The sequence below is a fragment of the Vitis riparia genome, chromosome 9 (genome assembly GCF_004353265.1).
Source record: "Vitis riparia cultivar Riparia Gloire de Montpellier isolate 1030 chromosome 9, EGFV_Vit.rip_1.0, whole genome shotgun sequence".
Lineage (NCBI taxonomy): Eukaryota > Viridiplantae > Streptophyta > Magnoliopsida > Vitales > Vitaceae > Vitis > Vitis riparia.
The window spans coordinates 21208380-21234308 of NC_048439.1; the positions used below are offsets into that span (position 1 = coordinate 21208380).

Below are 25929 nucleotides of genomic sequence, written 5' to 3' on the forward strand. Positions count from 1 at the left end.
TAATTTTTTAATAATTTTTTCTTTTCTTAATATTGTATAGCTCTTGCAGGAAAATACATAAGTTTAGACTTTCCTTCTTACTTCTCTCTCTCTCTCTCTCTCTCTCTCTTTTTAATCTTTTGGTCTCCATTCTTTCCTAAACTTTTCAGAAACTAAAGATAACATTCACCGGATGTGGTTTTCTCATTGGCACCGGGTCAAACACTTCATTGACCAAAGAATTATTCAACAAAAGATTCATCAACCCTGAAGACCCGATCTCTAATTAGTTTTCCTGGAAAATTAATTCCTACCCAAATTTCTGTGACCCCTAAATTACCAAGCAAAATCCCCAAAAGTTGTCTTTGGGTTTCAAAAATTTCCGAAGGTTTTCTCCACAACCCTTCCTATGAACATACAACGCAGAAACAATGGCTATAAGCAATTTTTAGGATGTAGCATCATAGCTAGGTTGACTACGTTGCAACTCCAAGAGGCCCCCAGTATCAGATTTCCCGTTGAATGTCTACTAATTCATTATAAATAAATAAATAAAAGAAACAAGCCACCTTAGTGGTTTTAGTATATGATGATAGTATATAAATAGTGATAATATATAAAGAAACCGTAGAATCTTTTTAGGTGATGTAAAAAGGTTACTACTATAATATTGAAAGGTATTTTTTCAAGTAGGTATCAAAAGGACGTTGTGTACGTATATATTTAAATCTTATTCGCTTGTATTCTTATTATTTGATCTCATTTGTTTATATCATTATTTAATAGTCTAAATTTCACCACACATTCAATGATCAAGAAGGAAATTTCGATATTCAATGGGTACTAATTCAATAACTTAATTAGTACTTTGAAGATATGATTTTGTGTGTAGATTATCATTGAACTCAACAATCAAGCAACATATTGCTAGGGGCAAGTGCATCCCTAATTATGATTATTATTATTATTATGATTATTATTATTATTATTATTGTTTTTAAATGACATTAAGGGGAAAGACCTCCTTGATTAGCCCTAACTTATATGATAAGTCGGAACCCAACCCAACACTTATAAACTCAACTATCCAATGTAGTTACTCAAAAGTTATAGGTATGAACAAGATTTTGGACTTCAATATCTACATGTTGAATGTTAGGATCAAGTTTTTGGATCTCCTTTCTTGTTTGTCAAAACTTGATTCCCTATAATTGTGACCTAGGTTGTGTCATGAAGACTAAATTCAACTTGGGGATGTCATTCAATGTAGGGGATTGCCTACATTACCAAAGTGTACAAGAGGTAGTGTCATGTCCCATTGTTTAAACCTCAATTTCAATTGTTTGTACTTTTGTATCTTGGTCGTATTTTTTTGTATTTTCATTGAATGACCCAAATCATATTATACACATTCGACAATATCAATTTGGAGTTCAATAGGTATTACTTCGATACCTTTGCATTTTCATTAATATAAACATCTCATTATTTATGAGTGTTCCTACCATGCATGGTTAGGCATTATATATCTTATTGATTAGATATGTATACTACTTCCACCACCAAACCACACAAAGAATTTCTCCCAAAGAATTTGTATACTAAGAAAAAAAATATATTTTGGAATTATGTCATATGGATTGAAATATAAAAAGATTGATTGATAGTTTTGCATATATTTTCAAATGAGTTCATAAAAACACACTTCTCCCAAAAAGGGAGTAAGCCCCGTGATAGCCCCAATTTCATTGTTAATGAACCTTGCAAAATGCTCTCATGAAAATTTGATAAGAGTATGTACATTTCTCAAAGTCATAGTTAGGATTATTATGCATATTAAAAAATAATAGAAAAATTTGTGAAAAAGAAGTGAGGACATGTTTGACAATAATATTTTTTTTTTTAATTCCATTTTGAGAACAATTCTTTAATTCTTAATTATTTTTAAAAACATAATTCTATTTAGAAATTCAAAAATAAAATTTATTTATTTATTTATTTTTTTCATCGAGGTAATATATACTCATATATAATAGAAAAATTCTCAAGATATATTATATATTTTTAATTGTTTCTCAAAACATTCTTAAAATACCTCAAATCCACTTTCCAATAAAATAATGTCTTGATCTTCCTCATCAATCTTAATCTCTACATTTAGTTCTTGGGTGACATATTTATTAGATTTATTTATATGATCCCCATTAATCATTTCATCTTTAACTTAAATAGTTGTTTCTTGAAATATAACCTATTTATAATAGATTTTGATTTATAATTTTTTTTCTAACTCCTCTCATAAATTAGAAGGATACTCCTCATTTAAAATATTATACTTTATTTCAAAAGCCAGACTTATACGAATAATACTTACTACTTTTGCTTCTAATTTTTCCCATTAGATTTTGACTTATAAATTTTTTCTAACTTCTCTCATAAATTAGAAGGATACTCATTTAAAATATTATGCTTTATTTCAAAAGCTAGACTTATACAAACAATACTTACTACTTTTGCTTCTAATTTTTCCCATTAGATTTTGACTTATAAATTTTTTCTAACTTCTCTCATAAATTAGAAGGATACTCCTCATTTAAAATATTATACTTTATTTCAAAAGATAGACTTATAGAACCATACTTACTACTTTTGCTTCTAATTCTTCCCATTCTTCATCTATCATGCTCTCTAATTTCTTGTCTTGTAATGCTTTGAAAAGTTCTTATTGCACTAAAATATATTTGATAGCCCTCTACTAGATACTAAAATTATTATTTCCATTAAAAGGCTCAATATCATATTTTATCCCTAACATCATATTTAAAGAAATTTTCCCACGATCTTTACTCCACAGCCCTAGTACCACTTGTTCTCACAATAAAAACTTTGATACAACTTGCTGACAAAACAAAAGTTTATATACCATTTGTTGAGTATGCAAAAGCTTTGATATCACTTGTTGCGAAAAATCACAATATCCAAAACACAACAAGAAAAATAAATTACAACACCCAAATGCCACGTGAAAAATATAAAAGAAAAGAGAAGACAAAATATTTATGTGGCTAAGTGTAATCACCTACATCCATGGGAAAGGGAGGTTGAATTTATTATAAACATTAAGAAAGCACACTCCAAAATTTCTCAACCTTTCTCTACCTAAAACCTAATACATCTTTTACCTATCTTTCTTCACTCTTTCCTCCTCCTTCTGTCTCTATAAATCTATTATAAAATCACATATGTATGGGGTTCTATGAATTAACCTTGAACCAACAATTTTCTAATTTTAGTCGAACTTAAAAAACAAATATTATAAATATTGACTTGCCTAAAAATAAAAACTAAATAATTTGAGTTCAATCTCAACATTAATAACTTAATTTTTCATATTAATGACTCTATATCCATGAATTGATTTTTATAATAGATATTTTATAATTATATTATAATATAAATATTTAACAAATAAATTTATTATTTGAGTTTGATAAAGATATATATTAGTTATAATTAAAGGGTAAAACATTAAGAAAAACTAATGAGAGTAAATACATTGATTTAATTTTTTTAAAATTAAGTTAGTTTTACAAAACAACCTTAATACCCGAATAAAAAAATAATTTAATAGTAACTTTTAAGTCAATGAATAAAAAATAATTTTTTATTATTTTTTATTCATCATCCATATTAATAAAATAAATGAAAGAGTTATATGATTAAGATCTAGCAATGATGGAATTTATATTCTCTTACTAAATCACATGAAATTTTACCCAACTTCATATATCTAATATAATGTATAAAAAAATATGACAACATCATTTTTTCTCATGAGGTGGACTGTTTAATATTCCTTCTACCGCTAATCTAATGATATTTATTGAACAACTAATGAATTAATTATTTTATACACTCTACATAACTATCACTCTTTAAATAAATTTATAACGAAAGTAGTTTATCTAAATAAAAAATGCTTCGATAAAATAGTGTAGACCCATTTTTTAAACCAAAGTTTTTTTTTATTTCTTTTTTCTTCTTTCTTCTCTCTTTATTTTTTTTTACCTCCCGAGAGGAGTTTGCAACACCTTGGACGAGTGGGGACCGGCTTCCATTAAGCTTCATGCATGAGATGCGTAGCCTTGGACATGACCACCTCGCCATGGTGGTGGTTGAAGCTTCAGAGGATGACAGCTGGAGTAGGGGAGCAGGTAGCGGCTTACGTGAGAAGGAAGAAATAGAGGAGGAAAATTGGATATAGCTTGAGAAAGGAGAGGAGAGCTGTCCACGGGCAGAGAAAAAGGGGTTGCAGTGCGCTGTCCATAGGTGACCTATTATGGAGATGGAGAGCTGAAAATAGAGGGCGAGTACCTGAGAGAGAAAAATAGAGAGCTTGAGAAGACTTGCTCAGGTTTGATTCTGCTTTACCATAATATGTTCTCCTTCCCTTTTGTTATTTCTTTTTTGTGGATTGTTTGTTAAGCATGAACATTAGGTAATGTGTTTGTATGTATTGGTTTCCTGAGCCATTCATAGGTGTGCTGTTGTTGGTTTATTTATTTATTTTACTTTGGATTTTAGCTCGAGAATAATTTGATTTCAACTATTTTATACATTGGAGATCATATTTATGTTCCTATTGTCAAATCTGATCTGAGTCTTCTTCCCCCAGCGTTCATCAGCATGTGAATGACTCCTGCATGGTTACATTTGCAAAGCCTCTACCAAAGCCCCTCTATCAGACCCAAATCCCAAGCTAAACACTCTTCAGTTTTACCCAACCCAGCTCCATATTTTTCCGCCCGACACTACCAGGTTTTATCCCCTTCTCCCTTTTCCTCTTCCTCCATGTCTTCGTCACGACACCATCTCACCCATGCTAGGAAGCTCCGTCATGTGCGGGATAGTCACTTTGACGCACATGTGAGATTGCGATGTTTAGCGTAGCCCAAGGATCTGTTGTCGTTGCCCTCCTCGTCTTCCGGTTTTGAGCAGTGATGTTTCTGGGATCCCATTGAAAGCCTTAGGAAGAGCATAATTTGGCACGAGGAGAAAGGATTTTACTGTTAGTGCAAAGTTTGGAAAGGCGAGGAAGCATGATTATCCACGGTCGGCTGATCTAGATCCCAGTATTAAAGGAGACGTCCTTACCCGTCTCTCATATTTCAAGCCTTTGATAGAGAAACTGAAGTAGGTTACTTTGGATTTTGAGAAACCTCTCCTGAACCCACAGAAGAAGATTGTAGATGTATAAAGAATGGCAAACAAAATTGGTTTTGGCTTCAGTGATCATATTATCTCATTGGAGAATAGGCATTAGTAGGCTCTCAAAGGTCTATATACACATTTGACTCCTATACAACGTGTGGGTATTGCATGACACCTTAATAGGACAACTTTTCTCAATCACGTGTTTAATATTACTAATGAGTTTATGGAGATTCAGTTATTTCACTATGCAGAGTGATATCAAGTTGTGGCAGTTTGCATGGCTACCTACAATGGCGAAGAAAAATTGTTAGTGGATGAGTTGCATTATGTAATGGCAAACCTAGGAGAGAAGCAAACTGGTGAAGAAGTTGATGAGATGATGGAAAGGCTGTGACGTGATGATTTCTTTGACTTTAATACAAAAAATAAAAAATAAAAATGGGTCCAGAGGGATGTTAGAAGATATTATGACCTAGGCTGCAGAAGCTAGTGTATTATAAAGGGAAACTTGTGTTTTAAGGCCCTTATTTATAAAATATATGATATTCAAACCCCAAGTTTATGAAATATGGAAAACAATCATTAATGGGCAAAATCATATGAGAATTGTTCACTTTGTGCTGAGTCAATTTTATCTGCCTAAATTACCCCCGATGCCTGTTGCATCAGCAACCAAATAGCCTCCACATTAGACTTAAATATAAAAAAAAATTGTGAAACTTGTCAATTGCATAAAAAACCATCCGACCTGACAAATAATTGGAAAAAAAAAAACCAATTGTTTGTTTGATCTGGAAAAAATTCTCAAATTTGATAGTCCTTCATCCCTAATTTGCCTCTCCCAAATCCGAACATTTGGCTGTCCATTTCTCTCTTTCTCTTTTTAGCCAAAAAAAACTTGAGCCGAAACTAGAATCGACATCTAAATTTCTTCTCAAAAACTCCCGTAGCCCTAAATCTGCATTTTAGTTTGTTAGCAACCAAATCTGAGATTTTTCCTAAGCCGGAATCTCAAAAACTTGCCATTTCAAAAGGTCATTTGAAATATGAATCGGCCAAAACCTTCATGTCCAACAAACCGAACTGATACCCATATTCCTGGATTCTCAGACTTCTCTGTTTGTCTCTTAACATCCTGATTAGTCGAATCTATTTGTCTCTTAATGTCCTAAGTAGCCGAAGTTGATGCCCACTTCCCAATACCTTGAAGTAAACCGAACGGGAGGCATATCTTCTTGTTGCATCATCAAAGTTGGAATTTTGTTAAGGTTTCTCGAAACGGAACTGTAGTTTTCCCTTTTGTGCGTGTTTTTTGATTAATCAATCATAGATGAGTTTTCATTTATAGGTTTGTTTGGATGGTGCAAGCATCTTAGGGTTTCAAGTGTTTTATTTTTGGGTTTCTTGTATTTTGCTTCATTTTTAGTAGAATGAAATGTATGATAAATTTGTTTGGGTTAAAGATATGCTTGTATTTAGAGAAAAAAATATTATTTATTTATTTATTTTTTTGCTTTCAGGGAATTGTGTTGTCATGATATTTTTTGGGAAATTGGTTCATCTGTATTACTGCTAGTCAATGGAAATTTTCTTTTAATTTTAATGGTATATATGAGAATATATTTGAGTAGAAATGAAAAGGTAGTTTAAGTAGATTTGCCTTTTTAAGTTTATGTAATGGTAGGTTTATAACTACTTTATGAATAAATGTTGTTTAACTACTTTTTGGATTTGTGTTTTTAGGTTTATGTAATGGTAGCTTTATAAATGTTTTGAGGTGAATAAATTTTTTAAATTAAAACAGTTTTTTGAAGTCCTTTATCTTTTCTCATAAAACAAACATTGAATAAGGTTGTACATCTTGGGTATAGAGGAAGGGTTAAGCATGCAATTAGAATGATATAAATTTGGTTTTGCTTACAGTTGTTATTATTGTAAGGAGTTGTCTTAATTAGTAGTTATTGTGAACTAGAAGCTGAACAGTTTTGTTGAGAATCATTTGAGCTTGGTTTATTTGCTCGTATCCATATGAGCTTGTTTTTATGCATGTTGTTTTACCAGAATTTTAAGTTCAGCTTTGTGCTTAATGGTTTGTTGTATCTTGCTGTTACTTTTGTCAATCGTTGAGATTTATAGATGTTTATGAGAACTAGCTTGTTCATTATGGCAATAAGGAATGGTAAATATTGAAATGGGTCCCAAAAGTAATCTTCTAATTTTAATGTTTCTGTTATTTACATCAATGTAAGTTTGTCTGAAGTAACGCTTATTGAATGTATATAACCTAACTTTTTAGAATGTTATGGCTACAAATTACATCCTTTTAATGAAGTTGTGTTTTGAACAAACAATTTGAATCTTTACTTTGAATTGTTTTTCTAACTTTTCCAATCTATTATTTGAAGGACCATTAAATCTATAATAGGTTCTTTCCTATAGTAAATTTGATTTGGAATGTGAGAGTGATTGATTGTACAAATCCTGTTGTTGACAACTAGAATGTTGACTGTTTAATTTCATAATAACATGATAATTAACAAGTTGTTCATTCTATACATTGGTTGCCTTTTCCTTAGTGGCACTGGAATTGGGAAAAATAAGTTGAAACTTGCAAATTATGCAACTTTATTGTGGTGTAGAGAATTTTGGCACTCTAGACTACGTCATGTTTGAAGTAACTTTCCTTTAGTTATTTTTACTCAAATGAGACATGCACGGGAAAGTGTTCATTCTATAATTTCCTCGTATTTTAAGAATTTTGGAAGTTTGGAGTATCAATTATTTGGCAAACTTCTTTTTGTTCAATAAAGGTTACCTGTTCAAAGGTTATAATTGGAATTTGATTCTATATTATTAGTCCATTACTAAACCACTGAAGGTTTGTTATGGATTGTATGGTCAGTATGTTGACCTTGATGAAAAATTTAAATTGCATAGGATCACATGTTGACATTTAAGCATGCATTGAACGGAAAAACGGAAACGTTCACCTTGGTTAATTCCGTGAAAGGCCATTTCTTCCTCTTTTCTGGTGTTCTTGAAGCTCCTCCAGTGCTTGATGGTGCGAGAATTACGAGTTAATGAGCTCTTCCCTTCTACACCCGGATTCAGTCCAAAACGAGAGTGCGTGCTCTCTTTCAACCAAAGGAGGAAGGAGCAGGGAGCTTGTGTGTGAGAGAGACCCTTCCTTTTCTTTTATATATATATTCATATATATATCACACACATTATTTGGACCACCACTTGACTTAATGGGCCAGTCAAGTGAATTAGGGTGAGCCCATAAAAAATCAAGCAACAATATGTGTCCAGTCCCATTATGGACCACAATGCAAAATTAAATAACACTGATTTATGACATTATTAAATTGATTATGTAAGTCCACACATAAAAATTCCAACAATCTCCCACTTGGACTACATAATCAAACATTACAACATACACATAATCATAAATCAATGTCCCATAGAATCTCATCAAAATAAATAGCCAAAAGCAATCATACATGCTTCATTGCTTGATTCACAGGGAAATATACAATAATAGCAATCCTTTCAATAATAACATAGTATTACAATACCAAAAAAAAATGGCTCCCACTAACTTAATACAACCTAGGCTTCCAACAACCCCATTTGAGATATATGTTCCTGAAACGCAATTATGGGTAAGCCTTTTGTTAATGGATCCGCCAACATACTTTTTGTGGACATGTGTTCAATATCAACAAGAGACTCTGCCACTTTCTCCTTAACAAAATAGAACTTTACATCAATATGTTTGGAGCGAGAAATACTCCTAGTGTTCTTGGAGAAAGCAACAGCTGCGGAATTATCACAAAATAATTTCAGCGGTCTAGAAATGGAGTCAACAACTCCCAAAGCTGAAATGAAATTCCGCATCCACATAACATGACAACAAGCCTCATAACATGCCACATACTCTGCCTCCATAGTTGAGGATGCTGTAAGTGTCTGCTTGACACTTTTCCAAGATACAGCTCCTCTTGCCATCACAAAAATATAGCCCGTTGTGGACTTCTTATCATCTATGCAGCCAGCAAAATCAGCATCACAAAATCCAACTACATCAAGTATGTTGGTGCGCTGATATGTCAACATTAAGTCCTTAGTTCCTTGCAAATACCTAAGGACCTTCTTAGCTGCTTTCCAATGTTGACTCCCAGGATTGCTCAAGTACCTTCCCAACATGCCCACAACAAAAGCAATATCAGGGCGTGTACATACTTGAGCATACATAAGGCTGCCAACCAAAGATGAATAAGGAATAGTTCTCATTTCCTCTCTCTCATCATCATTTTGAGGACAATGAGCCTTTGAAAAGTTATCACCCTTCACAATTGGCGCTCTAGTAGAACTACAGTTGTGCATATTGAACCTCTTCAATATTTTCTCAATATAGGTTCTTTGAGACAATTTAAGCACTCCATTATCCCTATCACGAAGAATCTTTATGCCCAAAACATAAGAAGCCTCACCAAGATCCTTCATGTCAAAATGGGTTGACAGCATGTGTTTTGTCTCAAACAACAAGTCAGAATCATTTGATGCGAGTAGTATATCATTAACATATACAACAAGAAATATGTAACTACTCCCACTGACCCTCAAATATATGCATCTGTCAACTGTATTCTATTTAAAAAACATTTTGGGTGATAATCCTATCAAACTTCAGATACCACTAGATCTTTCATCAACAAAGCTCACATCAGTGGGCTTACTTGGCTCATCAACTCTCAAAGCCCAGTCCAAAATGTGGATAGTCATATGCACATTGAAAAACTAAAACATTCCTCAAAATTATTCCAGTAAGAGGTTTGATGGCAGACAATTGCAGAGTAATACCAGGATTGCTAGTAGCTGGAAAATAGCAAAATTAAGCAATATGCATGTTACTACAAAATCATGCATTTGCTAGTTTCCAGAATTTCTCAATTTAGCAACAGCTTGGAATTTTGAAAATTCCACGGCGGTAAGGACAACCAATTAAATATCACAACCACGATGCACTAATTTTATTACCAAAAGGGCAAAGAAAATTAGTACGGTTCATAATATAAAATTAATTTCCTTCACCAATCCAAGCATCCTACCAAATATTATAATCATCGATAGGACAATCACAATACCCGTATGGACCTTGGTTATCACAATAATAAAACAATCAAAAGAGGGAGATAAAATATCTTAACAAAGACAATTTGACACATATAGGATCACGATAGGCAACCACACATATGTTCACTATTGTCATGATAAACTAAAATATTTAATTTGCGCAATTTGACACACTTGGAATTGCGATAGGCAATCACACAAGTGTTATAAATTGCCACAATAAATTCAAATAGTTAACAAAATTGACCTTGGACAACATTATTGGTGCAAAATAAAAATTATACCATAAAACCAATAATAATAATAATTGTCCCAATAAAGTCAATTTTAACAATTGCATAATAATTCTAACATATGCATAATCAATCCAAGAATACCAAGGCAACAAACAAAAAAAAAAAATTTTGGTTTTTTTTTTTTTTTTTTTTTTTAATGACGTCATGATGACGTCATCACGTCACTATTCATCTCCTTCTCCAGCTGAACACGGGCTGGTGCAGGAGAAAAAAATTTTTCCTTTTTCGGCCAAAATTTTGGGCATTTTCCAACAAAAACGCTTAGATTTCCATCCTCAAACATCAAACCTTCAATCTAATCCCAAAATTTGCACAAAAAACGCATAATAGGAAGAACCAAAGCAAGCCCTAATTCTCGAAATCCCACCAAATAAGCTCCAAAAATCAAATAAAATGATGGGTTTTGCTCCAAACATTATTCTCTACAAGTTTCCAACAACAATCGGGCTTGAAAACAGAGAATCAACATCAAACGAGAAATAAAATTCCAAAAAAAATGGCTTCCACAACAGGAAACGGGAAACCCAAAAATTAACCCAAAATTGCAGCTCAAATGTCATCCATGCTTGCTCTGATACCAATTGATGAAAAATTTAAATTGCATAGGATCACATGTTGACATTTAAGCATGCATTGAACGGAAAAACGGAAACGTTCACCTTGGTTAATTCCGTGAAAGGCCATTTCTTCCTCTTTTCTGGTGTTCTTGAAGCTCCTCCAGTGCTTGATGGTGCGAGAATTACGGGTTAATGAGCTCTTCCCTTCTACACCCGGATTCAGTCCAAAACGAGAGTGCGTGCTCTCTTTCAACCAAAGGAGGAAGGAGCAGGGAGCTTGTGTGTGAGAGAGACCCTTCCTTTTCTTTTATATATATATTCATATATATATCACACACATTATTTGGACCACCACTTGACTTAATGGGCCAGTCAAGTGAATTAGGGTGAGCCCATAAAAAATCAAGCAACAATATGTGTCCAGTCCCATTATGGACCACAATGCAAAATTAAATAACACTGATTTATGACATTATTAAATTGATTATGTAAGTCCACACATAAAAATTCCAACAGACCTTTGCTATTGTTGTTACTGGACTTTAGGTAGTACCTTAACCATGCTTAGGTACTACCTTAATCAAGCTTAGGTACTACCATAGTGAACCGTAGGTACCACCTTAGTGCAGGTGTGTGGATTGTGATTGCTTAACAGACCACAAAATGTAAAATTCAGGTATTTCATAGAATGACATGTAGTTTTTCGTTTGTAAGTAGTCAAGAAAGTTGCGGTATTTCATAGAACTTATAATTTCTTTTTTTCTGAATTGAACTATGAAAAATGAATTGAAAAAGGTTTGGTTAGAAAGAATTCCACTTTAGAAGACAAACAAATTTGTATTCCACATTGGGGAAATTTTTTTAAATATCTTTCAACGTTCTTCCATATAATATGAAAATGAAATGAATTATTTATAATTTTATTTAATTATTACTATCAGGTTTGTCTTAAAAATTTACTAAGTACAACGCGTGATTTTATAACGTTGCCAATTTTGTGTTTGATTAAAAAATAAAAGTTTCAAAGGCCTAAAAATTTATACAAAATTAACTGAATTTCACATGAAATTGTACTTTGGTTTGATATGAGAGCTGTGGATTTAAAAACCATGCTCTTAATTGCTCTTGCTTAGTGGCCTGTAGTTCAGTTTGTCTTTACTTGGTTTCCACTTCAAATTTATTTTAGCTTTAACTCGATGGCCCTATTTCTCTTTCTAATAGCCTAAGTGAAACTAATCATAGGAGATTCCACTTTAGGTTATTTGATTTTAGTTTGGTTTCGGTTAGTTTTTACTATCATCATGTACTTTACCTATGGAACTTAATGCATCGTAGTTACTAACTTACTACTCCTTAGGTAGTAAGGTCCATTTCGTTGCTTCCCTTAATGCACGTTGGATAAATGTTCCATTTTTGTACTGAAGACACATTTCATAAAAACTGCATGCTAGATTGGAGCATGGCATTATTATATTATAATTGGTTAGTCAATTGGTACCTTATGTAATCATAATAGTGTGAAGGTACTACCTGAATGTACATTAGGTACTACCTTAACATACCCTAGGTACAACTTTAATGTCCCTTAGGTACTACTTGAATGTACCGCATTGTCTCCACATTTGGGAACCTTAACGATGCACCTGAGCACAACTTGGCTACTAGCTTCGTAAACACTCTATCGTTTCTTTTTGAATCCTAGGTACTACCATGGTCAATCATAGGAAGTATCTTTGTCATTCAATTTCATCCTAGTTTGATACAGAACCAAGTCATTTGGCTGAAAATGACAATTTCTTTAATTGAGCATGGCATTGTTGTGTTGTAATAGGTTAGGCATCCCGTTCACCTTAGGTAATACCTTATTGCACCTGATTGACTACCTTAATGTGGCTAAAGTACTACCTTAATATGGCTAAGGTATTACATTAATGTGCCTAAGGTACTACATTAGTGAACCTTAGGAGTACTTCCTTACTATAACTTAGGGACTACCCTAATGAACCTTAGGAGTACTACCTTACTGCAACTTAGGGACTACCATTGTGAACCTTAGTTATTATCTTAATGGAGCTCAGGTAGTAAGTTTGCAAACCTTGGGTTGTTTATCAATCCTAGGTATCATTTTCCTCAACCATAGGACCTACGCTTGACATTCAATTTTATCCTAATTTGAAGATGAATCGATCTATGTCCAACTTCTACCCTCAATACACAATGTCCTGAATTGTCCATGGCATTATTACAAAATAATATATTTTTTAGAATGTTCTCCTTAGGTATTACCCTAATGTACTTCACTTACTATCGTCATGCACTTTAAGTACAACCTTAATGCATTGTAGGTGCAATCTTACTACTCCTTAGGTAGTAAGGTCCATTTGGTTATTGCCCTTAATGCACATTGGAGAAATGTTGCATTTTTGTACTGAAGACATATTTCTTTCATTGCATTATAGATTGGATCATGACATTACTTTGTTTTAATTGCTTAGTCACTTCGTACCTTATTTAATCATAATAGTGTGAAGGTACTACTTTAATGTACCTTAGGTACTACCTTAACGTACCCTAGGTACTACCTTAATGTACCCTATGTACTATGGCATTTCATTGTGATTTTGGTCATTATCGGTATTCAATTGTTGTCATACATGTGTCAATGATAAGGCTTTCCATGATTGTGTACATTACTTTTTGTTTTCCATGTTATGAGAAATTAAGGCAACAATTTTTTTTCTTAGCCTACCGAACATGAGAAAAACGAAATGAACTCTTGATCTATGTAACCTATCAGACTTATTTCACATTTTCCTTTCATCATGTACTTACCTTCAATGCACTGTATATGGCCAACATTCAGGACTAACCAATGTTGATGCCATGTAGCCCCTGTATTCAGATTTTCATCCATATCTCTTTAGTACTGTATAGATGTGTATATAATTATTTGGTACTATAATGATGTCATAAGTTTTATATGACAACAAATAGTTGTGGCATACAAGACTTTGAACCTTTTTCCAAGTATGTAAATTTTGTTTGAACTCCACATTTGTTGGGTTTCCTTTCTTCATATTTGTATCCTTCTTGTATTTGGAACTTTCCTGAACCAATGTTAATTGTAATTTTAATAGGTATACACCAGGCCTTGCTTCACTGGCTTTTCTACGGCAAGGGATGAAATGTGGATCTAGTGATGGTGTCTTAGACTAGAATGTTACTGGTACCTCTATTTGTTATTTGGGTGTTGAGGATTTTTCTGATCACAAACCTCTATGTAACTTGTCTACTTTCATCTTCTTGGTGCTTTAAATATGTGTTAAAACAAGTAATGATGTTAATGTTACCAAAATGTATTTAGATATATGATTTGTTGCTTTCGGAGAATTTTAGGACTCTTTATAGTTCATACTAATGAATTGCATCGAACTACTTCTCAAAGTAGTTGTTTGTTTAATTGATTTATCCACCAACCAATTTTCTTATTACAATTGTACCTATAAATAGCTAATTCTTTATCTTCTTCATAGAAATTGAAAATTGTATAATCACATTTAAATATCTGCATTGTACTATCCAGTTTTAAGCAAATTATGCTTCATTTTTATCATCTCAGTGATAGAATAGTCATTTTGCTAATGTATTTGATCCATTTTCTTGGATCATTTAGAAAAGAGTGGATATTCAACTATAATAAGTAGTATATTTTAGAATTGGAACAATATAATTCTATTTTCTTTATCAGGCTTGACCATGCCCATGTTTGTCCCCTTATGGTGCAGCAATTCATGAAACTATAGGATTCTTATATGCTCATTTGCTTTACATAAGACAAGCTTTTTAATCATTTTCCAATAGATTCTGATTGCATTATATTGTTGTGCTGTAAATTTAAAGATGCAACATCATCACACTATAGACATTTGATTTTATAAAGCTCTATCACTAGATACTTTACACCAGTTTTTGATATTATGTTGTTGATCGTTCTTTGGGTGTCTTCGAATTTGAATTAATATAATGAAGTAGAAAATGACCATGTTTGATTTGGTTGAATTTCTTATCTGCAACAGAGCATAAGTTTCTTTCTCTTAACACTTGGGCTTGAATTGTTGCCTTCTCACAAATACTCTCTATTCACAATCTTGGAGCCTTGGAGGGTTATTAAAAATAGTTGGCATAGAACTTCTAGTTATTTAGAACCCCTTCTAGAATCAACATCAGAAATTGCTGCTTTTGACCTTGATGAAGACATAAATGTACAAACAGAAAGAAATATAAATGTATATATATATTCTTTTAAGATAAATGTTTATATATTTTGTTATAATGAAAAGTTTTTTGTTTATCATACTATTTTCTTTTTGTAATTAAAATTGTATGTCCTTTTTGGTAATTTATTAATATTAAAAGTGTTTTTATACTTATACAACATATTATCAAAAACACTATTAGAATCATTTTTCCTGATTCTCATAAAAGTTTTTTTTTTTTTCACATAAACACTGCAAAATGAAACACTTCCAATAAAAACACTTCCATTAGAATCACTTCCAATAGAATCACTTCCAAATAGGCTTTAAGTGTAATTGCCTTAAAGCGATTATAAAATTGTTCTACTAATTTCGGATACATCTATGTGATTACTACTCAAAAAGTGTTATATTGTAGCTTGTAACTAACTCTTTTAAACACTTTTGAGTAGTAAGTATTACCCTTTTAACTCAATTAGCATATTAAGTACATTTGCAATTGTTTCTAATCAAATTGTGTTAAGTTTTGGTGTTTTTGATAGTATTTTGATCACCAAAGCAATCCAAGATTGAGGAGAGTTCTATAGAATCCATGGCAAAGCAATTGGAAGCTCATTTACATGAAGAACCTAAGCTTTGAAGCTTTATAAGTCCTTTGCCATAAGCAAATCATGAATGTAAGGAGGGAAAGCAGAGAGAGAAATCTAACATAAAGAATTCAAGAGGACAACAACTGTTGGACATATTTAGAGCACTTCCTAGAGTCCATTTCATGTATACTATATGTTGTTTCGAAGCTTGGGAAGTCAAGAATCCAACACTTCAAACAGTGCATGAATCAGAGTTGAAATGAAGAAGTTGTAGCCATTGGAAGCCAATCACACCAAGCTGAGGGCCAATTTCGCAGCTGCGAAATCAGCCTTTGGCTGCGAAATCACAAGGTGATTGCTGCGAAATCAGCCTTTGGCTGCGAAATGGAGACCTTCAGCTTGCGAAATTTCGCAACCCATCTTGCATGCCTGCAAAATCCTCCTGAGTGCTTCCAGATATTTACGACCGACTCTTTTAGATTTTTTCTTCAGATATTTATTGTTTAAATCCCCATTTTCTCCTTGTAATCCACCAATCATAGGATTCCTTAGTTAATAAGTAAGAACAAAAGGTGAATAACCTCATATATATAGTTTGTAATTTTCTTTACACAGGAAAATCTCGGGAGCTTGTTCTCAGAGACAACTTTTTGTATAGTTTTGAAGGAAGTAATATACAGAGTTTTGCTCTGCCATACCTACTCATTTTGATTGTATTTTTCTTACTAGCCAAACAAGCTCTGAGGATGTTTCCTCAGAGAATGAGTGGCTAGACTTTTTATTTCTTGGAGCTAAGGTAGCTGGGTAAGGTTTCGAATGCAAGAATTGGAAGTTTTGTTATTTCAACTATTAATGAAGAGAAAGTGTGACCTATTAATGGTTTCTATGTTTTTAGTTAACTTAAAACGCCTTTAAATCACCTAGGCCAACAGTTGGTAAGGCAAGTGATCTCCGTCCATTGAGATTCACTAGTTTATCTCTTGCGAGCCTTTGGGAGGTGATTTGAAGGTAGAATTTTCTATAATTGCCAACACTTGATAAACTTTTGGACTCTAAGGAGACATCCATTAGTTATCTCTTGCGAGCTTGAGAAGGGAAATCCAAGGTTAATGATCACCTTGAATGGTAAATGCTATGTGAGAGGCACAAACCATTACAAGATGAATCAGTGAGAGAGATTTAGTATTAAAATCCATAAAAGGGAAGCATTCATTTTTTTTAATTTATTAATTATTTTTAACTAAATAAAAAAAATAAAATTATTTGATTTTTTAAATGATAAAAATAACTCTTCAGTTTTTCCTTACTTCTTAATTCTTAATAAAAATAAAATATAAAATAAATAAATAAATAATTTAATACTTAACAATATTAAATACTATTTAGGTTTAAATTCTATTTAAAATTAAGCGAAAAAACAAACATTACATTAGTCAAATAAAAATATTTGACAATTTAATTTAAATTATTTTATAAGTCAACTAAGTATGATTAATAAAACAACTTTAAATTAATTTATTCTAAATTTCAAATCCCTTTTATCATATTCATCCATATATATAGTAAACATCTATTTTATATCCTTGAGTATTAATTTTATAATTATTTTATGTATTTATAATGATTTTAATATGGATGTTTAATAAATAAATTTATTACTTAATTTTAATGAAGATAAATATTAATTAAAATTAATAAAAATAATTTAAATTTTTTAAATTAACCTTACTAAATAATCTTAATACCTAAAATAAAAATTAAATTAGTATTATTTTACAATATTAATATTACGATCTTTAAAGAATTGGGCAAAGGTTTAATATTATTTCTACGTAAGTCTGGTGTTTTTGTTTTGTTTTGTTTTTTTGTTTTTTCTGTTTGACTCCCAAGTCTTTGAACCAAAATGTGGACTACATTTGCTGTGTAATGTTTTCATTCAATACTATATATGAGTAGGCCATTAAATGATGGATGAAGTTCTGACTTTTGTTACATACGAATAGCACACTTTGATTAATCAAAGATTTTTTTTCCTTCTTGGAATTCCATATCCCCGGCACAAATTCTTGAAAGAAAACAGAAAAAAAAAAAAAAGTAATTGTCTCTAAACGAAAGTAATGGGAAAGAGCTTAAAGTCTAAAAGTGAAATGTAGAGAAAAGAAACTTTTGACTTGTGAAAATATAGCTTTCTTGAATTGATTAGAAATCTGTCCCTCTTTAGCAGAAATTTTCCTGCTTTTTGGGAAAATTGTGTTCCCATTTTAATAAGCAATTTGTTAATTTGTTTCGAACTTCACTTGAGTGATGAGTCCCAGGAATTCGGTGGCATATTCCCTCAGAAAATCAGCCATGTAGGAAATGGTTTGTATGATTACAGCTACCATGACCGCCTTGTTTTTTTCTTTTTTCTTTTTTCTTTTTTCCTTTTTCTTTTTCTAATTTTTTTTTATTTTTTAATTTTTTTTTCAATTTTTGGTTTGAAAAATGAAATCAGGAGTAGGTAAGACAGGGACACTCCACCCACCGCCTCAAGTTAGAACCATATTGGAGAGTAGTGGCACCCTATGGATTTGACCCCACAAAGTGATGGATCCTGTTAATTTGTCAATATTTCCGCTTGGTATTGTTAGTCAATTCCACTAGTTTGAGTGAAAGAACCTAGTCATGATCATGTGTGATTTCCACGAAGTCAATAAATTATTGGCTAGATCATTTCTAGCATTAGTTGTATTGGTCTTAGATTTCAATCAAGACACCTTGTTTCTATGGTCAAGGTAGTCACTAGTCATTTTCCATTCAATTAATTAAAATTTAAATTAAAGTGGAACGACTCATATAGTACTATACAATGATAAGAAAGAAGGAAAAACTGAGTAGTCATTGCGTTCACTCTGGTTCATCTTCTAGGATCATCTTCTATATATTTCTCTTGAATCAAATAAACAAGGAACAAGGAAGAGATATCAGGTAAGGTTATTCTCCACTGATGTTGATAAAGTATTGCTCATATGCTTCTCTGTCTAATGATTCTAACTCTCTTGCAGGTGATTTTAGTTTTGATTGATTAAATTAGGCTTGATCTGTGAGATGATTCTTACTGGTTTTTCTTGATATATATCCAAGTATGCTGTGCTTGTAGGTTTTTTCAAATCATATTAGATGGATGGCCTTTGTTAAATGTATCTTATAAATGAGTTATTTTTGTTGACACAATATTCTTCTAAATTCTGTCAACTTTTTTATTTTTATGTTGAAGTTAAATTTTAATTCAATTCAAGAAAAATATTAACTATATATTGGAATAAAAATTTTACAGGTGCTCTCTTCTAGAGAATTGAATATTGTCATGGAGAGAACTTCGATTATGGGTTTCATTTTACCCATTCTCTATTTAATGACAATACAACTTGCTTGCAACAGTGATACTCATTTTGATAGTTTACAATCTGATCGAGAAGCTCTTATTGATTTCAAACAAGGTCTCGAAGATCCCAACAATCGACTTTCATCATGGAATGGAAGTAATTATTGCCATTGGGAAGGAATTACTTGTGAAAATGACACGGGAGTTGTCATTTCAATTGATCTTCATAACCCTTATTCTCCTGATGATGCATACGAGAATTGGAGCTCTATGAGCTTGGGTGGAGAAATTAGACCATCATTGGTAAAACTCAAGTTTTTGAAATATCTAGATTTGAGTCTTAACTTATTTGAAGACATCCTAATTCCTCCATTCTTTGGGTCATTGAAAAATTTACAATATCTAAATTTATCGAATGCTGGGTTTAGTGGTGCAATTTCTTCAAATTTAGGAAATCTTTCCAATTTGCAGCATCTTGATATTTCTTCTAATGATTTATTTGTTGATAACATTGAATGGATGGTTGGTCTTGTTTCTTTGAAACATCTTGACATGAATTCTGTTAACCTTTCATTGGTAGGACCTCAATGGGTGGAGGTATTAAACAAACATCCCGTTTTAACTGAGTTGCATCTAACTAATTGTAGCCTCTTTGGCTCAATTCCAATGCCAAGCTTTCTTAATTTTACATCACTTGCTATTATAACTCTCAGTGACAACAATTTCAATTCCAAGTTTCCTGAATGGCTTGTAAATGTTAGTAGTCTTGTATCCATTGATATAAGCTATAATACATTACATGGAAGGCTTCCACTTGGTCTTGGTGAACTACCCAATTTGAAATATTTGGATTTATCTGGGAACAACGATCTTAGAGGCAGTATCTTTCAACTATTGAAGAAGAGTTGGAAAAAGATAGAAGTTCTCAATTTCGGTGCAAATAACTTTCATGGTAAGCTTCTTGCATGAGTAGAAAATTTGATATTATTTATTAATTTACTAATATGTAGTTAAATGTAGTTGATGATTGTATATGTATGCTCCTGTTGAATATGTATTAGTATAGAATACCAGATAATTACTATATTTTTTTTACTTATTAAAAACTAATTTCTACCTATGAAAAAAATGTTATTTTGAATTGCAAATTTCTTAAAAGGAAATTTGTTTTCCTTTTATCAAACAAAAAAGTTTATAATTTAGCAATTCATACTTGTCAAGAATATCTATTATTGAATAATTTGTGTGCAATGACAAACTATCAAAGTAGGTGTTTATTTGAGTAACTTTGAAAAAGGACTATGTCTACGGGTAATAGAATTTTTTTCATCCTTTGCCTCATTTTTATTTTAGATTACTTGATCAAAGATTTACTACTGTTAATAATAATAATAATAATAATATTATTATTATTATTATTATTATTATTAAATTAAACATTAAAACCACTAGCTACTTTGAATTAAATAAAATAATACTTAGGCAATCTATATATACACCCTTTTTTTTTTGTTTTTAAACATAAAAAATAATATTACTTTTGTAGTAACTTTTATATAAAAAGGTAGAACTTCATGTTTTTAAAAACTATCATTAAAATTTTTAAATTTAAAATAGTAAATTTTTTTAATATTCTTTTTTCAAATAGCTTTTTAATCGATTATAAGGTAAATCATTATTGTTTGTATAAAAAGAGTAGGAAAAATTATCCGAACACTTGGTTTTCTTTTTATCTAATTAGAGAATCCACTAAAATCCAAATTGGGAAGCAATTACTGAGTTCAAAGTAGTGTTAAAAATAGTAGGGACTAACTTTTTACAACAAACAAAAGTGATTGTTGTCATAACAGTTGTTATTTTGATAGATCGTCCCTTATAAACTTTATTGATTAGATTAGACCTAAGATAGATTGTCCCTTATAAACTTTATTCATTAGATTAGACTTAATTGTTATTTTAATAGATTGTCTCTTATAAACTTTATTAATTAGATTAGACCTCCATTGATAAAACTAATTTTTTTAAAATATTTAGATTTGAGTGAGTACAAGGACATCCTCATTCGTCAATTCATTTAAATGATTCTATTTTATAGCATATCCTATACATTTGAGCCAAATTAACTATAGACTAAGTTAGTTGCTTTATCATTTTATCATAATTAACTTAGTAGAAGCTTTTCACTTTTCACTTTTTTTTTTTGGTCTTAGTTTCTTATACAAGTTATTGTATTCTTAAGTTGTGTTTTTTTTAGTCTTAGTTTCTTTTATAAGTTATTTATTGTTTCAAAATATAATATTCAGTTGAATTCTTAAAAGGAATTTAGTTAATCAATTCAATGACTTAATTTAATTTATTAAATAGATTAAATATGTTTTGAAAAATTATTTAATATCACAATTTAAAGCAAAAATAACTTTAACTATTAAGATAAAATAAACGACTTATTATTAATCTCAAATCTTTCTTACCTCATTTATCTATATTTAATGAGTATATTTTACAATTATAATTTTACATTCAAACTAATTTTTTATAATAATGTTTTTGTACTTATCTTATATATCTGCAATATGAATGTTTAACAAATAAACTTATTACTAAGATTAGTGAAAATATATTATATGACATAAAATTAACGAGGGTAAATATGTTAATTTAATGATTTAGAATAATTTTAAGTTAATTTTACTAAATAACCTTAATAATTAAAGTAAAAAATAAATAAAAAAAGAAGTAATAAGTTTTAAGTCAATATAATTTTTATTTTTATTTAAAGAAGAAAAAAGTCATATCCTTGCTATTTTTATTCACCAATGCATTATATATATATATTTACTTTTTCTTTAAATATTAAATGTTTCATGAATTAATTTGTTTTCTTGATTATTATATTATTCACTAAATAATTTTAATCAATATTTATATATATATTTCTAATCCTGGTCATTGCAGGTTCAATTCCAAGCTCCATTGGAAAGTTTTGCCACTTGAGATATTTGGATTTGAGTTCCAATCACTTGGATGGAAATTTACCAGAGGCCATCAGCGGACTTGAAAACTGCAGTTCTAGAAGCCCTTTGCCTGATCTGATGGAGTTACGCTTGAATGACAATCAGTTGACGGGAAAATTGCCAAACTGGTTGGGTGGGCTTAAAAATCTTGTGAGACTCGATTTATCCAACAACAAACTTGAAGGTCCCATCCCTTCTTCTTTAGGGACACTGCAAAATCTGGAGTATATGATCCTTGGAGGGAATCAGCTTAATGGAAGTCTCCCATACAGTATTGGACAGCTTTCTCAATTGCATAACTTGGATGTTTCTTCCAATCATTTGACTGGAACTCTCTCTGAACAACATTTCTCAAAGCTGAGGAAGTTGGAGGATCTGAACTTGAACTTCAATTCTTTCCGTTTGAATGTCAGTTCCGATTGGGTTCCTCCTTTCCAGGCGAATTCTATTGCCATGGCTTCATGCCATGTAGGCCCTTCATTTCCAGCTTGGATTCAGTCTCAAAAGAACCTCTGGATATTTGATTTCGCCAATGCTAGCATTTCAAGTTATATTCCAGACTGGTTCTGGGATATTTCTTTTGATCTGCTGGACTTGACTCTCTCCCACAACCAATTGCAGGGTCGGTTACCAGAGATATTAACATTTTCTGGTGTTCTATATGTTAATTTCAGCTTCAATCTCCTTGAAGGGCCTATTCCTCTTTCCGCTTTCGGGGTCGGTATACTTGATCTCTCCCATAATAATTTTTCTGGCCATATCCCATTGAGCCAAGGTGAATCCATGTCGTCCTTGACTTCCCTCACTCTTTCAAACAATCAAATAACAGGCCCCATCCCATCCAACATTGGTGAATCCATGCCAAACTTGTATTTCATTTCGCTTTCGGGTAATCAAATAACAGGAACCATCCCAGATTCCATACGGCTACTGAATGGTCTTCAAGTGATTGATTTTTCAAGGAATAATTTGACTGGAAGCATTCCTTCTACCATGACTAATTGCACCGACCTGAATGTTTTGGACCTGGGAAATAACCGTTTGTCTGGGACGATACCAAAGAATTTTCATCGGTTATGGCGGCTCAAATCACTGCACCTGAACCACAACAAGTTTTCAGGAGAGTTTCCCTCGTCTTTAAAAAATTTGTCAAGATTGGTAACCCTTGATCTTAGCTATAACAACTTTTCTGGGAAAATTCCAAAATGGATTGGAACTGGAGCTGCGTTCATGAATCTGAGTATTCTAAGTTTGAGGTCCAATGCATTCACTGGAGGGCTTCCTGTTCAGCTTGCAAATTTAAGTTCATTACATGTCCTGGACCTTGCCGGAAACCGTCTGACTGGCATCATCCCACCTGCCTTGGGCGATCTCAAGGCCATGGCTCAAGAGCAAAACATCAACCGAGAGATGTTGTATAGGGCGTCTGCAGCCTACTACTACCAAGAAAGGTTTGATGTGAGTTCAAAAAGCCAGATTCTACAATATACCACGACTCTTTCTCTGGTTGTTAGTATAGATCTATCCAACAACAAATTTAGTGGAGAGTTTCCCAAGGAAATGACCAACTTACATGGTTTGGTGATTCTGAACTTGTCAAGAAACTGCATCACTGGCACAATTCCAGAAAACATTTCAAGGTTACGTCAATTATCATCTCTGGATCTCTCAAATAATAGGCTTTCCGGTGTACTTCCTCAAAGCATGTCTTTGTTGACATTTTTGGGCTATTTGAACCTGTCCAACAACAATTTCTCAGGTATGATTCCTTTTATAGGACAGATGACAACTTTCAATGCATCTATTTTTTATGGAAACCCAGGTCTTTGTGGAGCTCCGCTTGTTAGAAAATGTAAAGATAATCCCGGAGGACAAAGTGCTAATGATGATAAGGATGAGGATCACAATGGCTTCATTGATGAGTGGTTTTATTTGAGTGTTGGTTTGGGATTTGCAGTGGGTATTTTAGGCCCTTTTTTTGTTTTGGTATTGAAGAGATCTTGGTCTGAGGCATACTTTAGTTTTGTGGATGAAATTGTATATAATCTGGGGTTAGAAAGAAGAAGAAGCTGGAGAAGAAGAAGAAGAAGAAGAACCCATGGCTGAAACTAAAAGAGAGTGACAATAAATTGTATTTGTATCGTTGTGTGTCCTTTATGTATGAATACAAGCTTTGGAAATGTATTTCATCATGAAATCTGCAAAGAAGCCTTTGAAATTTGGGAATAAGGAACTTGGCCTTTGTTTTGTTTTTGTAGATTTATTTTGCATCATGATTAGAAAACCTATGCCTTTTCATGTTTATCACAATTGCATGACAATAATATATATTGAAATTTCTTGATTAAAAAATTCATTCTGCATTTTCAATTTCATATTGACTTAGCTTATAAATATGTAATGTGGAAATAGTCTCTTGAAATTTTAAAATATGTTGTTGTAAGCATATTTATGTATTAGCAATTCTGGGCCAAAATTCTCATTGTGTCTCTTAGCTTATACTCTTCAAATCCTCCCTTGGACACTTGTCTTTTTCAAATTGTTCATGTTTGAAGATGGCTAGAGGAGATGGTAAATACTTTTGGGGTGTTGGATAATGGTAAACATTGATCAACCATGTTTTAAACTCTTATCATTTTATTGAAAAATGGAGTGGTTGCTTAAGAAGTGTAACAGTCTTTGCTTTACCCAATTCTTTTTATTTTTCTCTAATTGATCAAACTTCGATCATATCATTTTCAACCATTGAATGGGTACAAAAATATTAGGGTTTAGGGTTTTGGAGGAAGATGATCTTCAAAAATATTAAATGCTAGAGGAATGTACCATAGGATAAAAGTTGAGCATAAGTAATTAAATATTTAGGAAGAAATGGTCAACCATACATCAAAAGAATATATAGTTTTCTTAGTAGTATTTAAGAAATGATCATTTAAACAAAGGACAAAATTGGAGCTTATGAAGAAAGTGATCATGAGAACGCTTGATTGTCAAGAAGCCATATGATTGTCCTAACTATTTGACAATGATCAACCGCCCTACATCAAGTCTTCAATCATTCTACTTAGAAACCTTGACACGATCTCTTAAGAAGGAAGAAGTAGATCCAAAGGCCAAAAATGATCATGACAGCATCTTATCATGATTCCACAACTTATGATCATCCTTGTACAATGAAGAAATGATTGAACATCTAGAGATAAGTTTCCTTAATTGTCTTGGGTATATGAAGGCAACAATCAATGCGTAATAGAACCACAATTAATCATCCCGTTCAAAATGTTTCAATGCATAATGAAACATTTAATCATTAAGATCAACTTTAATCATCTTAAAGCACAGACAATCCACATAGAGGAATCTTTCAATTACTCTTTGGGATTGGTAAGAGGACACATGGAGCATGTTGATGAATTTTTTGGGCTATATTTGTCCAGCTCATGAGCCCATATATTAGGCTATTTTATATTTGTGTATTCCCTAAACCCAAATATAGATATATAAATAGCATTAGGGC

At 31.9% G+C, this 25929-nt stretch overlaps 1 protein-coding gene across 1 annotated transcript; it reads left to right on the forward strand.

The window, feature by feature from the left end:
* The first annotated feature begins 19477 nt into the window (after positions 1 to 19477).
* LOC117921710 (receptor-like protein EIX1) lies at positions 19478 to 24691 on the forward strand. Its single transcript, XM_034839670.1, has 2 exons — positions 19478 to 20350; positions 22354 to 24691. The coding sequence occupies exons 1-2, from the start codon at positions 19669 to 19671 to the stop codon at positions 24516 to 24518; spliced, it is 2847 nt and encodes a 948-aa protein (XP_034695561.1). The 5' UTR covers positions 19478 to 19668; the 3' UTR covers positions 24519 to 24691.
* Positions 24692 to 25929: the final 1238 nt, after the last annotated feature.